The 17,900-nt window shown below is 36.0% G+C and overlaps 1 protein-coding gene across 10 annotated transcripts in view; it reads left to right on the top strand.

Annotated features, from left to right (window-relative positions):
• The window catches only part of THSD7A (thrombospondin type 1 domain containing 7A), a 282,013-nt gene that overhangs the window by 231,696 nt on the left and 32,417 nt on the right, over nt 1-17,900 (top strand). For all 10 annotated transcript variants that reach the window (XM_027639106.1, XM_027639103.1, XM_027639110.1 and 7 more), the window contains 2 exons: nt 5,135-5,329; nt 7,641-7,904. In XM_027639106.1, the coding sequence (XP_027494907.1) occupies nt 5,135-5,329; nt 7,641-7,904 (459 nt within the window). The remainder of the gene's footprint in view (nt 1-5,134; nt 5,330-7,640; nt 7,905-17,900) is intronic.

Genomic DNA, 17,900 nt, shown 5'->3' with positions numbered 1-17,900 from the left:
TGCTGCTCTTCATGGAGCTATAAACTATTATTTTAATGTTGTTAAGACTTAACAGATAAGAGTGCCCTATTGCCTGGTTAATATTTTAGTCATTGCAAAGGACAGTGGTCAACTTCAGGATTTATATTGAAGTAAGTAGTTGGACCACGCTCAAAAGCAGTGTTTACATGAGTGGTTTTTTGTTGTTTTGGTTTTTTTTTTTGTTTGTTTGGTTGGGTTTTTTTTTTGCAACGCAAGAGCCAGAATCTCCAGACAACTTTGTTTTGCAGAAATACATTGTTATTCTCTGTGGAACATAAAGAACGCTCAGGCTTGTATTTTCTCAATATTATGGGCATGTGCTCCTGCTTAAGATACTTCACGGTAGAAACATTTCATCATGCAGTGTCTAACCTGCTGTGTCCCACAGAGGAAGAAATAAACATAGATGAAATCATAGATTAGGCAACGTGGATAGAAGGTGTAAGAAAAGTTAGTGTGCTGAAATAATTCTGGTTTTCTAGAATTGAAAAAAAGAATGCTTTTGTTGTTAAAAATACTGAACGATTAAAAAAGGACATAGAACACTTTCATTTATGAAGTAATTTTTAGGTATAGGGGTCACTGATTCTCACATCTCAGTGAAATCTCAGTGAAGTATGCTAATGATGTTAACACTGAAAAGGTTTTTATATAAACCCACACATAACATGACTTGTTAAAATGCAGTCTCAGTATTTAATTATACAAACAAAAAATATATTAGCCTGTAGTCCCCTGTGGGGACTTGGTGGAAACAATGCTGTCCAATAAAGTTTTAATTACATCAGAGTCCTTTGTCTAGAAAATTTAAACTGCCATTTATTTCACACCCTTGTTCTGGGAGATAGTGATTGTTAAATACCAAAGCAATTTTGTAAGTGAAAGGTTTCCATGTTAAATTTGATTTTTCTGTTAGCTGTATTCCTGTTTTTTCACTTAATAATCGCTTGCATTTAATTCAGTAAAAGAGGAACCGTGCTCTTTCCACTTACTGCTAATATCTGTAATAAATATAACAGGATTGTATAGACAAAATAATTAGGCTGTCATGGTATGACTTTATAGTAGTTGAAGACACTTCTCTGTATAGCGAGTTAATCACCAATCTCAGTAACTTCTACCAAATATAATTAAAGAACCACAGCTTTGATCAGAGAAGCAGGGGATGAGTTTGCCCAGATTGGGCTGTGAATGGAAAAAGTAACTCCACTAATGGTAAGAGTATTTCAGATGTCAAGACAGTTAGCTGGCCAAAATAGTGTATTAATGGAATTTATACAGTTATCAAAATCCCTGCTTTAAGTAATAGAAAAATACCCACTCTTCAACAGTCATAAGGAGTATAAATCTTTCACATTGATACTTGAATATGAAGAATAGCAGTAGGAAAATAGAATACAGAGCAAATTATCCAGGTCTTGTCAATTAGAAGTAACATGAATAGTTATGGACAGGCACTGTAAAAACTAAGATTCAGGAACTGATACAGTATGTCAAGCTGTCCTCTAATTTGTGTTGTTATTAAGGTGAAATATTTAGGTCTCAAGAATGAAGGTTTCCTGCTTTGATTGCTACGGTACAACTGACAGTTAATCTGGAAAAAAACCCAAAGTGTTAATCCTCAGGAGAGCTTTTCACCTGGGTCTGCCTGATGTAAATTAAATGCATTAATATGAGTATGAAAAAATTTATGACAGAGTGGATATCTGCACATGGAGTAATGTTTAATAACTAGGAAAGATGAGGGAAAAAATATTGGCTTTAGAAAAAGCCAATTTAGCTAGAAAGAAAGAATGTTCATCAATGAACAATATTTACGTTTTGTCAAAGGACTAGGTGAAGAAGCAGTATGTTGAATAGGTATTAAACTTTTGAAGAAAGTTATTAAAAGTTATTGATTAATTAGTGGACTATCTTTTAGCCCTTGGCTATAGTGTAGTTTTCATTGCTAAAAATAGTGGCCTGTAGCTCCCTGAGGACTCAGTGAAGATAATGCAATTAGTTTTGCTGATGTGTGCACATGTTAAAGTCAAACTCAAGACAGAGAATTTTGGTTTGACCTCTGTTAATTTCCACATGGTAGAACTAGTCTGAACTATGTTTTTTCCTTGGGGAAACTGATGTGTGCTATTAGCAGAGAAGAGTATCTCAGAAGAATCCAACACCATAGCCTAAGCTTCTATTGGAAGATAGTAGTTTGACTACTATTGTGTTTTTCCAAAATATTTGTGTAATTGTAGAAATCCTGTAGTGTGGATTTTCAATTTTTAAATATTTGATTTTGCTTGTTGAATCATTATATTTGAAAAAAAAAAGACTTCCTCATGTAAACTACACCAATACTAATAGGTGTTGACAGAATAATTGTATTAGACAATGTGCAGCTGGACTGTCCTCCAGTAAGCACAACTTAATGCAGTACTGAGCCTATTACAAACATGCTGGCAGCCCTGCTCCAAAGGGCAGTCAAGGATCAGGGAAGTTGTTTTCTTAGCATCCCAGAAAAAACAGCAGCACCACCACCACCCCGCTTCACAGTGTTTTACCACATACATGATGCAAAAACAATGCCCTTGGGACCTTTGGATATGTTTTAGTAGGCACACGGTCTCGAAATGAACCATGTGGGTCATCAAGTTCAGTTTCCTACAGTCATCATGAGGAAGAAATTTAGTTTAGAACTAGTCAGACAAAAAAGCTTTTTTCAAAAATCATAGGTTACTTAGACCATTACAATTACCTTAGAGCAATATTTTTCCTTTTCTCCTCCTGGAGGACGTATTCATAGAATCATAGAATATCCTGAGTTGGAAGGGACCCACAAGGATTATTGAATTTCAGCTCCTGGCTCTCCACAGGACAAGCCCTACAATCACACCATGTGCCTGAGAGTGGTTGTTCAAATGCGTCTTGTACTCTGGCAGGCTTGATGCTTGGTGACCAGTCCCTGAGGAACCTGTTTCAACTACCCTCTGGGTGAAGAACCCTTTCCCAATATCTAAACTAAACACCCTCCCGACATAGCTTCATGCCATTCCCTCATGTTCTGTCACATAAAAGAGATGGGTGCCTGCCTCTTTACTTCCCCAGTCATAGGTGGTTTTCTGCTTTATTTTGAAACTTTGCATCCAAACCCCCTTTTCTCCAACAGTTGAAGTTGATTTTTTTTTAAATTCACACACTAATAAAACAATTATTGCATGCACAATTGAAGTGCTATGCTTAAATTATAGAGTGTGATCTAAAAAGTTATATTTCCCCATATGTATACAGACGCAATGTTACTGCAACAATTGGTGACCTGAATTATTTCACAGTCTTGAGCTCCGGCATCTACTTTGCGCTGTCAGATGCCAAGAAGCATAAATATAATTCTATTGTGTGAACAAACAACTAGAAGTTTCCAATCTTATTACTGTGTAAGAACTTTTATGTTATTTTGGGAAAGAAAATAAAGCTAGGTTTACTGAGGCTTATGACAGAAAAATAGATAAGCAACCATGTTTAAAAAAATACACATGAGATACAATAATAGGGCATTGTTGACTTTAATGAAGGGATAAAGTGCCTCCTCAGCAAGTTCACTGTGACACAAAGCCAGGAGGAGTGGCCAATACCCAGAGTGCTGTGCAGCCCTTCAGAAGGACCTCAACAAGTTGGAGAGGTGGGCAGAGAAGAATCACCTGAAATTCAAAAAAGGCAAATGCAGAGTCTTGCATTACGTGTACCAGCATAGGCTGAGCGCTGACCTGCTGAAAAGCAGCTCTGTGGAGGAGGACCTGGGGGTTGTAGTGGACAACAAGCTATCCATGAGCCAGCAGTGTGTCCTTGTGGGCAAGAAGGCCAATGGTACCCTGGGATGCATTAGGAGGAGCATTGCCAGCAGGTCAAGGGAGGCAATCCTGAACCTCTACACATCCCTAGTGAGGCCCCGTCTGAAATACTGTGTCCAGTTCTGGGCTTCTCAGTACAAGAGAGACATGGAGCTCCTGGAGCAGGTCCACTGGCAACAAAGATGATTAAGGGACTGGAGCATCTCTCTTATGAGGAAAAGCTGAGGGAGTTGTGCCTGTTCAGACTCAAGAAGACTGAGAGGGGAGGGTATGAAGAGGCTTTTCTTGGTGGTACCAAGTAGTAGTACAAGAGGCAGTGGGCAGAAACTGGAACAGAAGTTCTGCCTGAACATGAGGAAGAACTTTTTTATTCTGAGGGGGAGTGCACACTGGAATGGGTTGCCCAGAGAGGTTGTGGAGCCTCCTTCCCTGGAGACATTTGAAAGCCTTCTGGGCACAGTCCTGTGCAATGTGCTCCAGGGGATTATGCATGAGCAGGGAGGTTGATCCAAGTGACCTCCAGTGATCCCTTCCAACATTAACCATTCTGTCATTGTTAAGGACTATATTAATGAAACAGCCCTATTCTTTGTACATCCTTATGTTCCAACTGTTTCCTTTTGTGTGACCTGAAATTTTCTTAAGGAACTTTTTTTTTTTTCTTATTAAGTAAGAAGCTTTTATTCAGGACATGGCTATCCTGTTCTAAAAAGTTGTACCCCTATTGGCTGATTCTCCACTCCTAGGAAACATGCTTTGTTCTTCAACCCTTTTTCAAGACTAAAAATTGCTGAAGAACATCAGGCATCAATACTGTTGTAAGTGGTTAAGAAGTATCCAGAATTCAACTATGCTTCTAAATTTTATGTCTATCCCTTTTTCTAAAATACATTCTGCTGGTAAAACCTTTTAACTTATACACAATTCAGTTACTTAAAATGGTATTATGAGTTTTTTAATGTCTGAGATGTAGGCTATGTCTATGTAAAGCAGTATAACAGGTGTGGATAACATGGTGCAACCTTTATAATATTTACAGTTGTCTGTAAGATTTTTTTTCCTGGTAAGTGCTTATAAACTAATTTAAACAAAACCTCAAAAAAAATCGGAAATGTCAAATGTATTCATTCAAGGTAAAACTAGTGGCAAATATTAAGTTTTTATATAGGTATTCTGGGCTTCCGGTATGTTTTTGTGGTAGAATATTGTTGGTTACTAAACTGAATAGAGACATTCATACAAAACATGCTGAATTAGAATCCATCCCTTTTTGCTTCCAGCAATTACTTGTCGCAGACAAGACGGAGGACAAGCAGACATCAGTGAGTGCCTTAAATATGCTGGCCCATTACCATCCTTAACACAGATGTGCCAGATTCCCTGCCAAGATGATTGTCAGTTTACGAACTGGTCAAAATTTTCTCCCTGTAATGGGGACTGTGGAGGAGTCAGGACAAGAAAACGCACTCTTGTTGGTAAGAGTAACCAGAAAAATAATGCTTGAATTATTAATACTGTTTTGTTTAAAACCTGAAGATTTCTGAGGTTCCCTTATGACAAGCATTTGTCATAGTGGCAGAAAGCAGATGCAGTGTCATACTTTATATACTGTTAGTGAAACAACATCCAGGAGAAAAAACTCCTGCCATATGTCAGAGACTCTTAATTATGAGTAAGTGGCTAGAGAGAAGATGGGGAACACAAGATGCCAAGATCTTTTACAAATGTAGTTATATATTTTATAATTTTTTAAAATTTTTTAGCGGACAAGTCAACAATCATCTCACCTTAACAGGATTGAGTGTTAACCTTCTTGTTTTCCTTTTCCTACATCTGGTCTTGGCTAAAACAGGACTTCCCTCTTGGATGGTGTTTTGGTACATTCAGAATCACTATGGCAGCTGAATACTTTTCAGCCTTTTGCTATAGACCACTATTTTCAACCTTAAACTTTGGTTTGCCTCTTTTGAACTTCTTAGCTGCAGTCTTTAATGTCAGATTTATGATTAAACCAGTCCTTTCTCTGGCTGAATGTTTGCTCTCCAAGTTCTTTTTGTTCTTTGTTCTTCCATTGCCTAAATCCAGCAGCAGAGATCACCACATTGCCTAATTTTCTGCCTTATTTCTTGATACAAGTAATAATGCTCTTATTTTGTGTCCCATGAAACTTCTTGAGGTTTTAGTTAACAGAATAAAAAGGTTTTCCAGTGATGTCCAAACCCTTACCACAAACTTTTCCTTTTTCCACATAATAGACACTGTTCCACTTTGAAACACTTTTTTCTTCAACTTGTTTTTAATTTGTTGGTTTGTTTTTTTTTTTAAATTATTGTTTCTTATGCGTGAAATGAAAAAAAAATGCTGTGCTTCTAAATTATAATTGAAACCTCAAGAGTGAGCCTTGGCCTCTGCCACACCACTCTCTGCCAATTAGTCTGTATTGTCTGCTGTGGAGGAAAGCTAGCTAAGGGGGGGTGCCCATTAGCAGCATCAGAAAGAATGTGATAGGATCCAAACCCTATCCCCCACTCCATCCCCCTGTAAATCAGATCAGTGGACAATGAATAATTCATGAAATTCAAGAAGCCTCACTGTGACTGACTAATAATTCCAGTAAACTTTATGCCAGGTTTGCTTCCACAAAGAAAATAAAACCCCCATTAACAGTATTTTAATTTTTGTTAAAAGCAAGAAAGTACAGATTCTCCTACCACACTAATAACACTTTGTGATACTTCCTGTCTTTAGCTGCTGTCAAACTTCCTGTCAAACTTGCTAAGACTGTGATATGTGCTGTGGTGTATTTTCTGTGGCAATGCTACAGAGAACATGTACAATGGTACAGGCTAACATATAAAGCTTGGAGTAAATTCATAATTATTTCCAGAGAAAAGGAGGAGGAGAAATGCACATTTAATGAGACGTTTTGTTGTCTGAAGAATGATAAACTTTTCTTGAGGTACCTGTTGTCTATTCTAAATAAAGGCAGTAGGAAATATAAGAACTAAGGATGCTGCGAAGTTGTATCCAGTGCCTTGTTTTGAATAGCAAGGAAAATGCTGCAGAATATTAATTATATCTAAGTAACAAAACTTTTTAAAACTACGTTTTCAAAGACTACTACATTAATTTGTATGAACTATCTGGTATGGAAAGGAAAACTAAGCAAACTTTACCAAAGAGAAGATTAAAAATAGCTTTAATGGGAAGGGGAAGTTGAGTGGATGGTTATGCTCCAATTAAGGAAGGAAGACAAGAAGAGAGTTGAACAGAAACAAATTCATAGAAGGAGCTTATTAGAGGGGACAATGGTAATTATTAACAAATGTACTATAAAAAGTATTTAACTTAAAGAATTTTGACATGTTGAAAGAAGGTACTAGTGTAACAAAGATACATATTACTTTCTTCTGCACTTTCAACTTGAGAAAACTTGACCCAGACAGAAATCTTGTTATTGAACTGCACACTCCTGATGAAATAAGAGAAAAAGGGTATATTTGACTAATTGCTAACTTTTTCAAACTGTACTCCCCAAGCATTTTTATTCAAAGTAAATATTGATTGTGTCTTTTTAAAAGAAAGGCATTGCCTTTGAGCAAATTGTAAGTATCCACTACTTTTAGAAATTCAAGTCAATAACCTAAATGAATAAAGATTAATGCAAGTAATATTAAGCATATGTATATGATTGCAAGCACTCGTTACGGAAATCTAAATGAAATTTTTGGGGAAAAAAATGTAAACCGATACAAACTTGCTGAAACAACTATTTCTTCTTTCTAGGAAAAAGTAAGAAAAAAGATAAATGCAGAAATTCTCAATTGTATCCTCTGATTGAGAATCAGTTCTGTCCGTGTGACAAGTACAGTGCTCAGCCTGTGGGAAATTGGTCAGATTGTATTTTACCAGAGGGTAAGATGGAAGTATTGCTAGGAATGAAGGTACAAGGAGACATTAAGGAATGTGGACAAGGCTACCGTTACCAGGCCATGGCATGCTATGACCAAAACAATCGACTTGTGGAAACGTCACGATGCAACAGTCACGGTATTTAGAAAACTATTTTCTTTCCTCTGTTTACTTATCTGCTTTAATTAATTTAACATAATATGTGTACAAGTAGAATTATCGGGTTAATATTTATTGCTTAGGCTGCATTTTGTCCCACAAAATACCTTCAAACCCAATGCACGTTTTTGCTGACTTGTTAAATAGTAAACTCAATTTTTACTGATTGCTACAGTGCAATATTTAAAAGTAAAATCATGCAAAGTTACTAAGTATTTTAATGAAAAAATCAAATCTTGTTATTTTTTCTGGTAACAGTATCTAGAAATTTGAGAATAAAGCCAACTAGAAGGGTTAAATTCTCAAAAAATAAACAAGCATGTGACTATTTTGGAAAGGCTGAAATTATTTCCACAAATTCTTTAGATAGCTTTAAACTTCTTAAATAGCCTTATCTCTTTTCATTTGTTCTTCAGCACCTTAACAGGCAGGCATATATTGATCTGAGTTTGACAGCACACAACACTTTTTCTCTGTATAAATCTGTCATGTGTAAAACTAGGATGGTTAAGGAGTTTATATTCTTTCTTTTTATATTGCTTCAGGAGAGAGCAGTGTTCCTTCCTACAGGGGATCCATCTGTAGCATTAGGATCAAAACTGGCACTTTCTGGTTTTCAGTGAGCCAGAATTGTGCTAATTGACATCACCGGAGTTTTTGTGTTCGTTTTTTTTTCCTGCTTGCAATGAAAAATTGTATCTGAGCAATTGGTATGAAAAGCTGGATATTAGTCTCTGTGTCATTAAAAGGTCAATGTGAGTTGAATTCTTATATGTATTCTACTTTCTTATGTTAAATTAAGATAACAGAAATTTCATTTATGTAGTTGGGTAAATTTAAGCTAGCTAATCAATTAAATTAAATTAGGAGATTTTAATTTGTACTATTAATTCCTGTTTAGAGCTATGATAAATTGGAAACTCAATGTATCAAGCCAAGCTATTAGCATATCTTTGTAATACAGTGGAAGAGTGAGCTTTCAGCTTATTTCCTCAAAGCAAAGCCGGAAGATAATTTTGTGGAGAATTTTCTCCCATGTTTATTTTTATTCAAAATCATCTTTTGCTGTAGTTAGCTTATACTGGAAGATGTTTGTTTAAATAAATCTGACTGACAAAGTCTAAATCCTAAACTCTTATGGGACAGAAAATCTCTCTTTTTACTCTGGGAATATTCTTTAATTCTGTTCTCAACTATTTGCCCTGGGTTGAGGCCTGTTCTGTGTAGTCTAAAGAGGACGTGCTATGCTTGCTTTCCTGACCAGGACCACTTGTTGTCTGTAGTACCAAAAGATGCAGCTGCCTCTAACGACCAGCAGTCCTGTGAGCACAGATCTGCTCGGGCTGGGTAGTTGTCCTGAGGGAATTAGAAAGCTCCTCAGAAAGCTGGCAGGGAATGCTCAAAAAACAGTCACGGAATAATCTGATTTGTTCAGAGGGCACTGTTATAAAATACAGAACAGAAACTTTTTCCTGTTTCTTTGGTGATGTTTTTTAAACTTTAACTATATTTGACACTGTGTTAGAAGTTCATATTCTTTCGGCATTAAGTCTGAAACGACCTTTGAAAAGTGGAAAACTCTAAAAGAACTTCAGTCTATGGGAAACTAGGGGAACTGATGGCCCACTGCCAATGAGTTTTCATTGACTTGAGGAATGGGGACTGTCAGGTTTTGTGTCAACAGCCAAGGGAGGACACATGAGGGAAGAAGCTGTCTCTCCAAGAGGAAATTGAAGGTGTTGTATGTGGTAGGTGACTTGCTGCTTGAAGTGGTTTGCAAAAAGAGGTAGGGACAATTTCTTCGTGTAGAGCAAGTATAGATGTAGCTGCTTTCAAGCCCTGGCAGTGCATTTTGAGGTGCAAATCCATTGCAAGAATTAAAGAGATATAAGAGGAATAAAAAATTATCTTAAAAGAATATTCTCAACCATCCTTGTTTACCCTGATATAATATATTCATGATAGGAATTTCTGATTGGATAGATTTTATCAGTGAATGTTGCCTACGCTCAGAGTGACCACAATGGATAATAATCCAGTGGAAAAGCTACTAACAGTGTGTTATTGTTATTCCTACTATAGCCAGGACTGCTGTTTACATGCTATTAGCACTCACAAGCATCCTTCACAAAACACAATAGGGCATTGCTTTGCTGTGTTTTTTCTTTCTGCAGTTCCATCTTATTTTTCTCACAGGAAATTTGAAGTCTCTTTTAACTCTCCTTGTAAACTGGAAGTGTTTACCAGTCATTACTATATTTGTTGTAAATTGGGAAGCCTGAACGCTTTGGTTTTAGATGTTGTTCTCTTTTGAATTCTTTCTGTCTAGATCAGATCATTAAGGTGTCTGGTTCTTTGATATTCCACCATACCACCCTCCACCTCACCCCCACTCCCCTCCTCGTGTGTGTTTTCTCATCAGTTCCATTTGAGGGAGAGAGTACATAGGTAATAGTGTAGGCTTACTTAATTTATTGTCTGCTTTTAGCATTTTTCCAGGTTTAGCATACTTTTACAGATACAAGGGGGCTAGAGCAAGTTATATAAATTTTTCAATCTAATTTCAGTATATGTCTCTGCTTTTTCTGAATGTCTGCTTTGTATCTATGGATTATGTTCTGATGATTTGTTTTATTTTTCTCAATATGTATAAGCTGCTGTTTTGCCAGGTAAATCTTATTTTATGCCTTCCCAGTATTTATGATGCTTTTCATGTTATTTTCATGCCCTTGTTCTATGGCAGTTCTTTAGTTTGACATCTTCTCTAGATTTCAGTGTGCTGTTTGTTCGTTGGGTTGGCTATATTATGCCAAATCAACAAGAGACTTCTGTGGTATCACAATAGTACCCCACCTGCTAGCAAATAAAAGTGCCTTGTAGCTTTCAATCAATCTGTGTTTGGTTTTTCAAGCTGAAGTTGACAGGATTCAGAACTCAAGCTTGTTTGGGGGTTTTTTGTAAATTTTAACACAGTTGCTTATTTTCCTACACAAATGATAACAGTGGATTTTTCACTAATTTTATAACTGATCCAAAGTCTCATCAGTTTTTTTCAACTATGTTATCTGTTTTACTCAGAAATTTGTTTTACTCTTTGTTCTGTGGATCTGTTATTTCTTTTCCAACTAGTATTGTATGTAATTGCATTTTTATAGGATATTATTTGCTCAATTAGCTTGCAGTAGTAGAGAAATCAAGACCTTCAAAGGGAAGATCTTTCCTGTGTCGTATCCAACTTTTACTTGAACTTTAGTTATCTCCTGACACTATGAAATCCTGAGGTGCTAAATGGAGATAATTGAACTTCTTCAGCTGTGACAACAACCTCTAAATTTGGCAAGAGGGACAAACTGCACCCACACTGATGTTATTAATATATCATGGGATATGCTATGATATCTTAAAATGCCACAAGCAACTCAAATTGAGAGACTGTCAAAAGTTTTATATAAATAGTGCCATGTAAATTTATGAGGCAATGAACAGGTCAGTGCTGCAAGTCATGATGTTTTGAGTGGAAGGAATGAGAAGACAGATCCACTCTGCAGTGCCACAAAATTCATAAGCTGTTTTAAAAATGCTGTGTGCTTATAACCACAATTCAGTTGACTTACTCAGAAAAGAAAAGGTAAACAGGAGAAGAAGAATAAATACTTCAGTACTCTTTTTACTGCTTGAAACGTCTCATTTTCAAAAGATTTGAGAAGAGCTAGCAACAGTAACAGTTTCACAGACACCAAGGAGCTAAAGGACAGGTATGACACAAGGACAGTGCTAAATTAACAGACCCATTGGGAGATTCTTGTGATAATTTTTGAAATTTTGGGTGCAGTTATAAGGTCCCACGTACAAACAAGTTTCTCAGATTTTCAGGAGTGACCGTAACACAAAAGGAAAGGCAAAATATGATTAAATAAATCTGTTGTTACTACTGGATGAGAACGCTGGGTAGCACAGGGCAGAGTCCTTCTGAAGAAGGTCCTTAGCTTTCTGTAGCTTAACAGGTGCTTCAAAAAAAATCCCAAACAAAGAGCTGAAAACAGACCTAAGTTTCAGCTGCAAAGAGACAAGGCAGTTTGGTTTTTTCCTCACTTTCTTTTTTATCTGTGGGGGTGGGGTTCAGTGTAATATATACCCAATATTTTGATTTTTCATTTAAAAATACTTTTTTTCAAATTTGAGCTAAATTTATTGGGGAAAGAGTTTACACCATTCAGCAGCCATTTGAAATATTCTGCCCCTGGTATTTTTCAGCCATTCCAGTTCTTCAGAGTGTGGGGAGGAGCTAACAGCTGCCAGTTGCCAACGGATGTGGTAACTGAGCTGTTGTTTACCTGTTTTCCTTCATGGAGGATAGATAAATTGCCCTTTCTCTTGTTCCTGCTTTTCTTCAATACTACATAGGTAATTTTACTGGAGAAATATAAAAACGTATAGTTCACTTAATAGTCATTTATGAAAGGTTTTTCCTCTTAGAAAGGCAGCAGTTGTTTTTCATAGCTTTATCCCTGTCATCACTAGAGCTCTGTGGATAGTGACATGTGTCTGCCAACAATCTGTTCCAGTGTATTTATGAAAAAAATTGAGATTCTCTTCATTGTCTCTTTAAACTGTACCTTGAATTTTCATGACAAAAAATCAAAAGCAAGCCACTGTCATGTGGCACTGCACTATCTGCTCTTCAATATCTAGTTTTTCTCCATCGTCCATCAATTAAGAATCGTGACCCACAAAAGCTGAGCGGTGGTTGTGTTTGTGTGTGCCTAGCAAAGGCAAACGTGGTTCCATGGCAGACAGATGCAGAATTTTTATATAGGTCGTATTACCCTTCTTAATTCATGTCCGTTTACTGTTAAGACCTTAGGCACAGTCAAGCAGTCAGGCTAGTTTGTCTGCTGCCTTATTAGTGTGAGATTATTTGCCCCTTTAGCATTAATTAAATGAGATGCATTGATTTGTGCTGACTCTACAAAGCCCTCTGTGGCTACAAGGCTTATGTGGGGGATTAGAGAGGAATATCTGCGTATCAGTGAATACTTTTAGAACAGCTGTTAGGAGTATCAATGTGAATCGAGGAATTTTGTATTTAGTTCCTTATTTGTGCTATAGTAAAATCTCGTATGATATAATGGAGTCTATGGGGTCCAGGATGTCTGTTAGAACTTGCTTTATCCACTTTTATTAGGATTTTTTAAATCTGTGGGTTTTGACTTTCAGTATTCTAACCTGAAGCAATGCAAATTTCTCCAGAAAAAAATATCAGTGTTAAAATTTAATTGAGGGTTTCTGTTGAATGTTTATTCAAAAGTAAATTTATTTCCTATAGGGACTTCTAATCTAGTATGGTAGTAACCTAAGGTTCTGAAATTGTTATTAGGATACTTTGGTGATTCATAGCTCATATATTTTCTAAGATTTTCTTTTAAAATATATATTTATGTTGTGTGTTCTCTAGGAATATGCTACCTTTTTTCTTGCACCATAAATTCTACCTTAGGCCTCTGCATTGTGGTGCCACCACATCTGCCTTGTCAACAGGTCATCAGTCTTGAAGCAGTCATCCCTCACCCAAAGACCAGTAGTTAGTTCACCAGAGACAGAACTACTGATGTAGGAGATAGTTAAGCACGAACAATTGCTCTCAGGTTTTGAGGGTTTGAGAGGTAATCCAGAAAAAAAAAAAAAAGAAAAGAAAAAAAGTCTTATGGTGTTCAAGCTGCCTTTCCATGGCTCAAAAGAAATATGAATAGTCTCCAAAAATACATATCTTCTGTTACAAATGAAATGCAAATACTTGTATATTTCTAGGTCCTGGAAGATATATATTTCCTATTTCCGATATTTCCTCAAAAAAAAAAAAATTATGATAAGAACATAAACCATTCTGACATTGCAGGTGGATTTTTTTGAAAACATAATATGACATTTGGTCATAAAAGCAGGAGCATAACTGTCAGTCCTATGGACAAAAGAGTTCATGTTAACACTTTGTAAGATGTTTATATTTACACATTTTGCACCCTTCAACTCAAGTAGTCAGTCTGTTCTTACACACTACAAGTGCAATTTGTGGGGAAAAATCCTGTATCCACCTACTTAACCTGCTTTGTCATTAGAAAAAGTGTGAAGTCCATTAGAGTCCTCCCTTATAAATTATCCATCACATCTGTTAATGACTTTGTTCTAGGAGTCCAGATTTTATAGCCAATTAGCAAGGGGACAGTAACTTTCCCCTTTTACTAATGAGTTCTGTTCATAATCCTAGTGGTTCAAAGCCATTTTTTAAATTGTGGTTCAGTAATCTTTAATGATAGAATAACCATGTTCCTGCTCATAGTAGACAACTGCCCATTTCCCAGCCTCGTGAAGTTCAGCTGATAGGAACTGAAATAATCAAGAAACTACTGCCCTGGGAAAAGGCATAGGCCCTTAGAGATAGGCATCTCTTTCCAGTACCTCTTGTACTTTGAAGGATGATTTGATCAGACTGAAAACAATACTGTAAATTAAAAAATGGCTCATTCATGTCCTTTTTATGTTAGAAACTATGTATCTGCATCACCAGTCCCATTTGCATGTAATATTTCTGGTTTCTGTGTTTATGTTTTTTTAACATATTTTTTCTATATAACAACATGCTGAAACATCTTTCTTGCTGAAATTTTTACACTGTGAACAAAGTTTACAAATACAAACACTTGAAATTTAACTAAAAACAACTACAAAAAATATAAACTTTTCAAAATTCCTAAACATCTGCTTTCTTGGATATGAGGTAGGATTGCTATGAACTTACGGAGCTTATCATCCGTGATCACTCTCAAAGATATGCAGACATCATAGACACAGAAGGAAGTCTGAGGTGATGACAAGCTCCAGAGAAGCTTTTTCTGAAACGTATTATTCAATAGGTAGTACATGGAGTGGAACAAGTCATTTACAACAAGTAATTTATTTTTTTATTTCACTCTTCTTTCTTGACTAAAGTAGTATCTGTAAGCAGTTTGAAGTCTACTTCTGCTTAGTTCTAAGGGAGTCCAGTGGCATAGCTAAATGGTAAATAGTCTGTTGATCAAAATAGTGAGGCCCCTGAGAGGAAAAGATGCCAAGGGATGAATATGCCAAAAACTTTTTGATGTCAGATAGAACAGGGTCATTTTCATTCTGCATACTAATTACACATAGAATGCAAATCAGAGGCCAGTGTTTTATTTTATTTTGATTTTTGAGAATGTTTTTCATTACATTTCACTGTCTGTTCAGGGGATATCAGAGTAAGCTATCGAGAGCATTTCGTTCTGCTTGTGCTTCACCAAGCTTTTGCTTATGGCATGGTGTTTTTTTTTCTTTTCTCTTCTTTCTTCATTTTCTATCCCTATGCAGTGTGTCTTTATAATTCTCTTGAATTTATTTCTCTGAGCCATTTATTTCCTCTTCCTTCTCCCTGTCTTTTCTTACCCTTTGCTCTATTTCCCCCTCACTCTCTATTTTGTTTTACATTTCCTCTGTTGTTTTGACTTCTGTCTCTTTGACATGAAAAGTAACTTCTTAGAATCATAGAACATCCTGAGTTAGAAGGGACCCACAAGGATCATTGAAGTCCAAATCCTGACCCTGTGCGGGACACTCTAAGAATCACACCATGTGATTGAGGGAATTGTCCAAATGCTTTTTGAATTCCAGCAGGCTTGGTGCTGGGATCACTTCCCTGTTCCAGTGCCCAACCACCCTCTGGGTGAAGAACCAACCTAAACATTGGGTCCTTTGTTTATTTATTTTATTTTATTTCCTTCTTTCTGAAGAAGCTGTGAAACTTCTTTCTGGATACCTTTTTTCTGTTCATCTCTTTGGCCTTTTTTTGCATCCAGTGTTCTTAGTATACCAGTGGTTAGAAGGTTTTTTTATTCTTGTCTTGCGTCTTACATAATAATAGGTGGTTTTTTTCCTCTGCTCTGCAATAATGTTTCACATTTTCAGGAGCTTCCTACATCGTTAGAGCTTCTTTTTGTGCTTTCAATTATTGACTCCATTCTTATTCTCTTCTTTTCCATTCTTCTTTTTCAACTGTTTCTATATGGAGTTGGGTATTGATGTCTTTCTGAGGAAATAATAAAGGAGGAGAGGAGAGCGTCATAGGCCAGATATACTAGAGATGGTATAGGAAAGAGCTGTAGAGTGAACAGTAGCTATTTCATGAAGCTTATAAGATTAAGGAACCAGTATAAGACTGCAGTTCAGTATTTTTTCATTATAAAGTGTGTGTGAATTGTCAACTGAACATCTGCGTTCTTTACAAAATGCATTAACATATAAACAAGATTGTGGTTTTCCATGTTATGACTCTTACTAAGACTCTGTACCTGTAATATGATAGTTTTCCGGCTTTTTTACCTTCTATAGTAAGGCAGTTTTAGTGTCTGACTTAAATGTAGATATTTCATAGATAGTGTGAATAAAGGTTGCTGTAGTGATATGGTTTCATTTGATATTTTATGGAATTACTTGAAATATAGTTCAGTGTAATTAAAATTTTACTGGAACTTGCATATAATATAATGTATTTGATACAATTTATATCTGCAAGGTTCTAATATTAAACTTTGTTATTAACATTAACAATTAACATTCTCATTATCTAAAAAAACCCCCCAAAACCCCCAAAGCTTTATTGTCCTTGTTTGGATGAACTGAAGGGAAATAAGGCAAAATAGTTTCTAATTTGTCAATCATTTTAGTTTAGTATGTTCCACATAAGCTTCTTTTGGTGGGCTATGAAGTGCTATGAAATTCCCAAAATGTTGTGGTATACTGGAGAATATCTTGGCAAAGATTGGGAAGATGCCTTTGAGTTATTAAGATAAACTCAGAGGTTTATGGAAGTCCTTAAAATAAAGTCTTCCTGAAGCAGCCTGTACCGGTTCAAGTTACCTACTTAAGGATGTACAATATATTTAAAACAACTTGAATTTGGTCCTTTCAGACCTTAATTACCAGAGATAGAAATTTAACAGGTGGTAAATGGCATAACTGTGTTATAGTAGAAAGGTTTCTCCAGAAAAAAAAGTTTTTAGAAGTCATGTTGAAAGTCAAGGCAGCATTTCAGAATTTCAAGACAATTCATAGAGCAGTAAAATCTTTGCTTAGTTCTATGAGACAATAAATATCACTTACTGCTTGGAGGTAGTTGTTATTCTTAACTTTCTTTGGTTTTGTCCATTTTCATTCAGTAGCTTCTTGATTGTATGAGTGCATGGTTTTGTATAGCACCTAAGAGAGCTTTTTGAAACCTCATTTCTGGTGAAGATACAGAGTTTGATATTTATTCAACCAAGGTTCAGTGTAGGATGGAACTGTGACATAGGGTGCATTGGATTTTTAAGACTCAGAGATGTCAGGTAAGGTGAAATGTAATCAATTTTGGCTTTACTGCTGCAGGACAATCTATATCACCACCTCTGATATTCAGTGATACGATCTTCACAAATGTATTTTAACACAGTGTCCCTTTCATATATCATCACTGAGCTGATCAATCAAATGGCAAGATATATTTAATAAATATGCTTGCAATCAAGCTCATAACATTCTAGGTGTTTTAAGGAAATATGTGGAGATGGTGGGCAGTAGTTTTTCTGTGCTCAAATCCAGGATGTGCTCTGTATATTTATTTAACTATTTAACACTTCCAAACAGAGGAAAACCATAAGGATAAAATCATCACCTGAATTTGACAGTGAAATAGTCTGAATGCTACCATATATTTAAAAAAAAAACTTCTTTATGTCTAAAACAAATCAATGGAAACAACTAGACATAAGTACATATTTTAAGTGTTTTGATTCTTTACACACCTTGTGATTGCTTACTACTAGTTACTTTTAGAAGAGACAGAATAGCTTTACTTACAAGTATATGTTAAAACACAAAGCAGCTAACATCAGCTCTGATGAAAAGACAGTGATCACCTTCAAACTA

Source organism: Corapipo altera, unplaced genomic scaffold (assembly GCF_003945725.1).
Source record: "Corapipo altera isolate COAL_440 unplaced genomic scaffold, ASM394572v1 44, whole genome shotgun sequence".
Classification (NCBI taxonomy): Eukaryota; Metazoa; Chordata; class Aves; order Passeriformes; family Pipridae; genus Corapipo; species Corapipo altera.
This window is presented reverse-complemented; position numbering and strand designations above follow the sequence as displayed.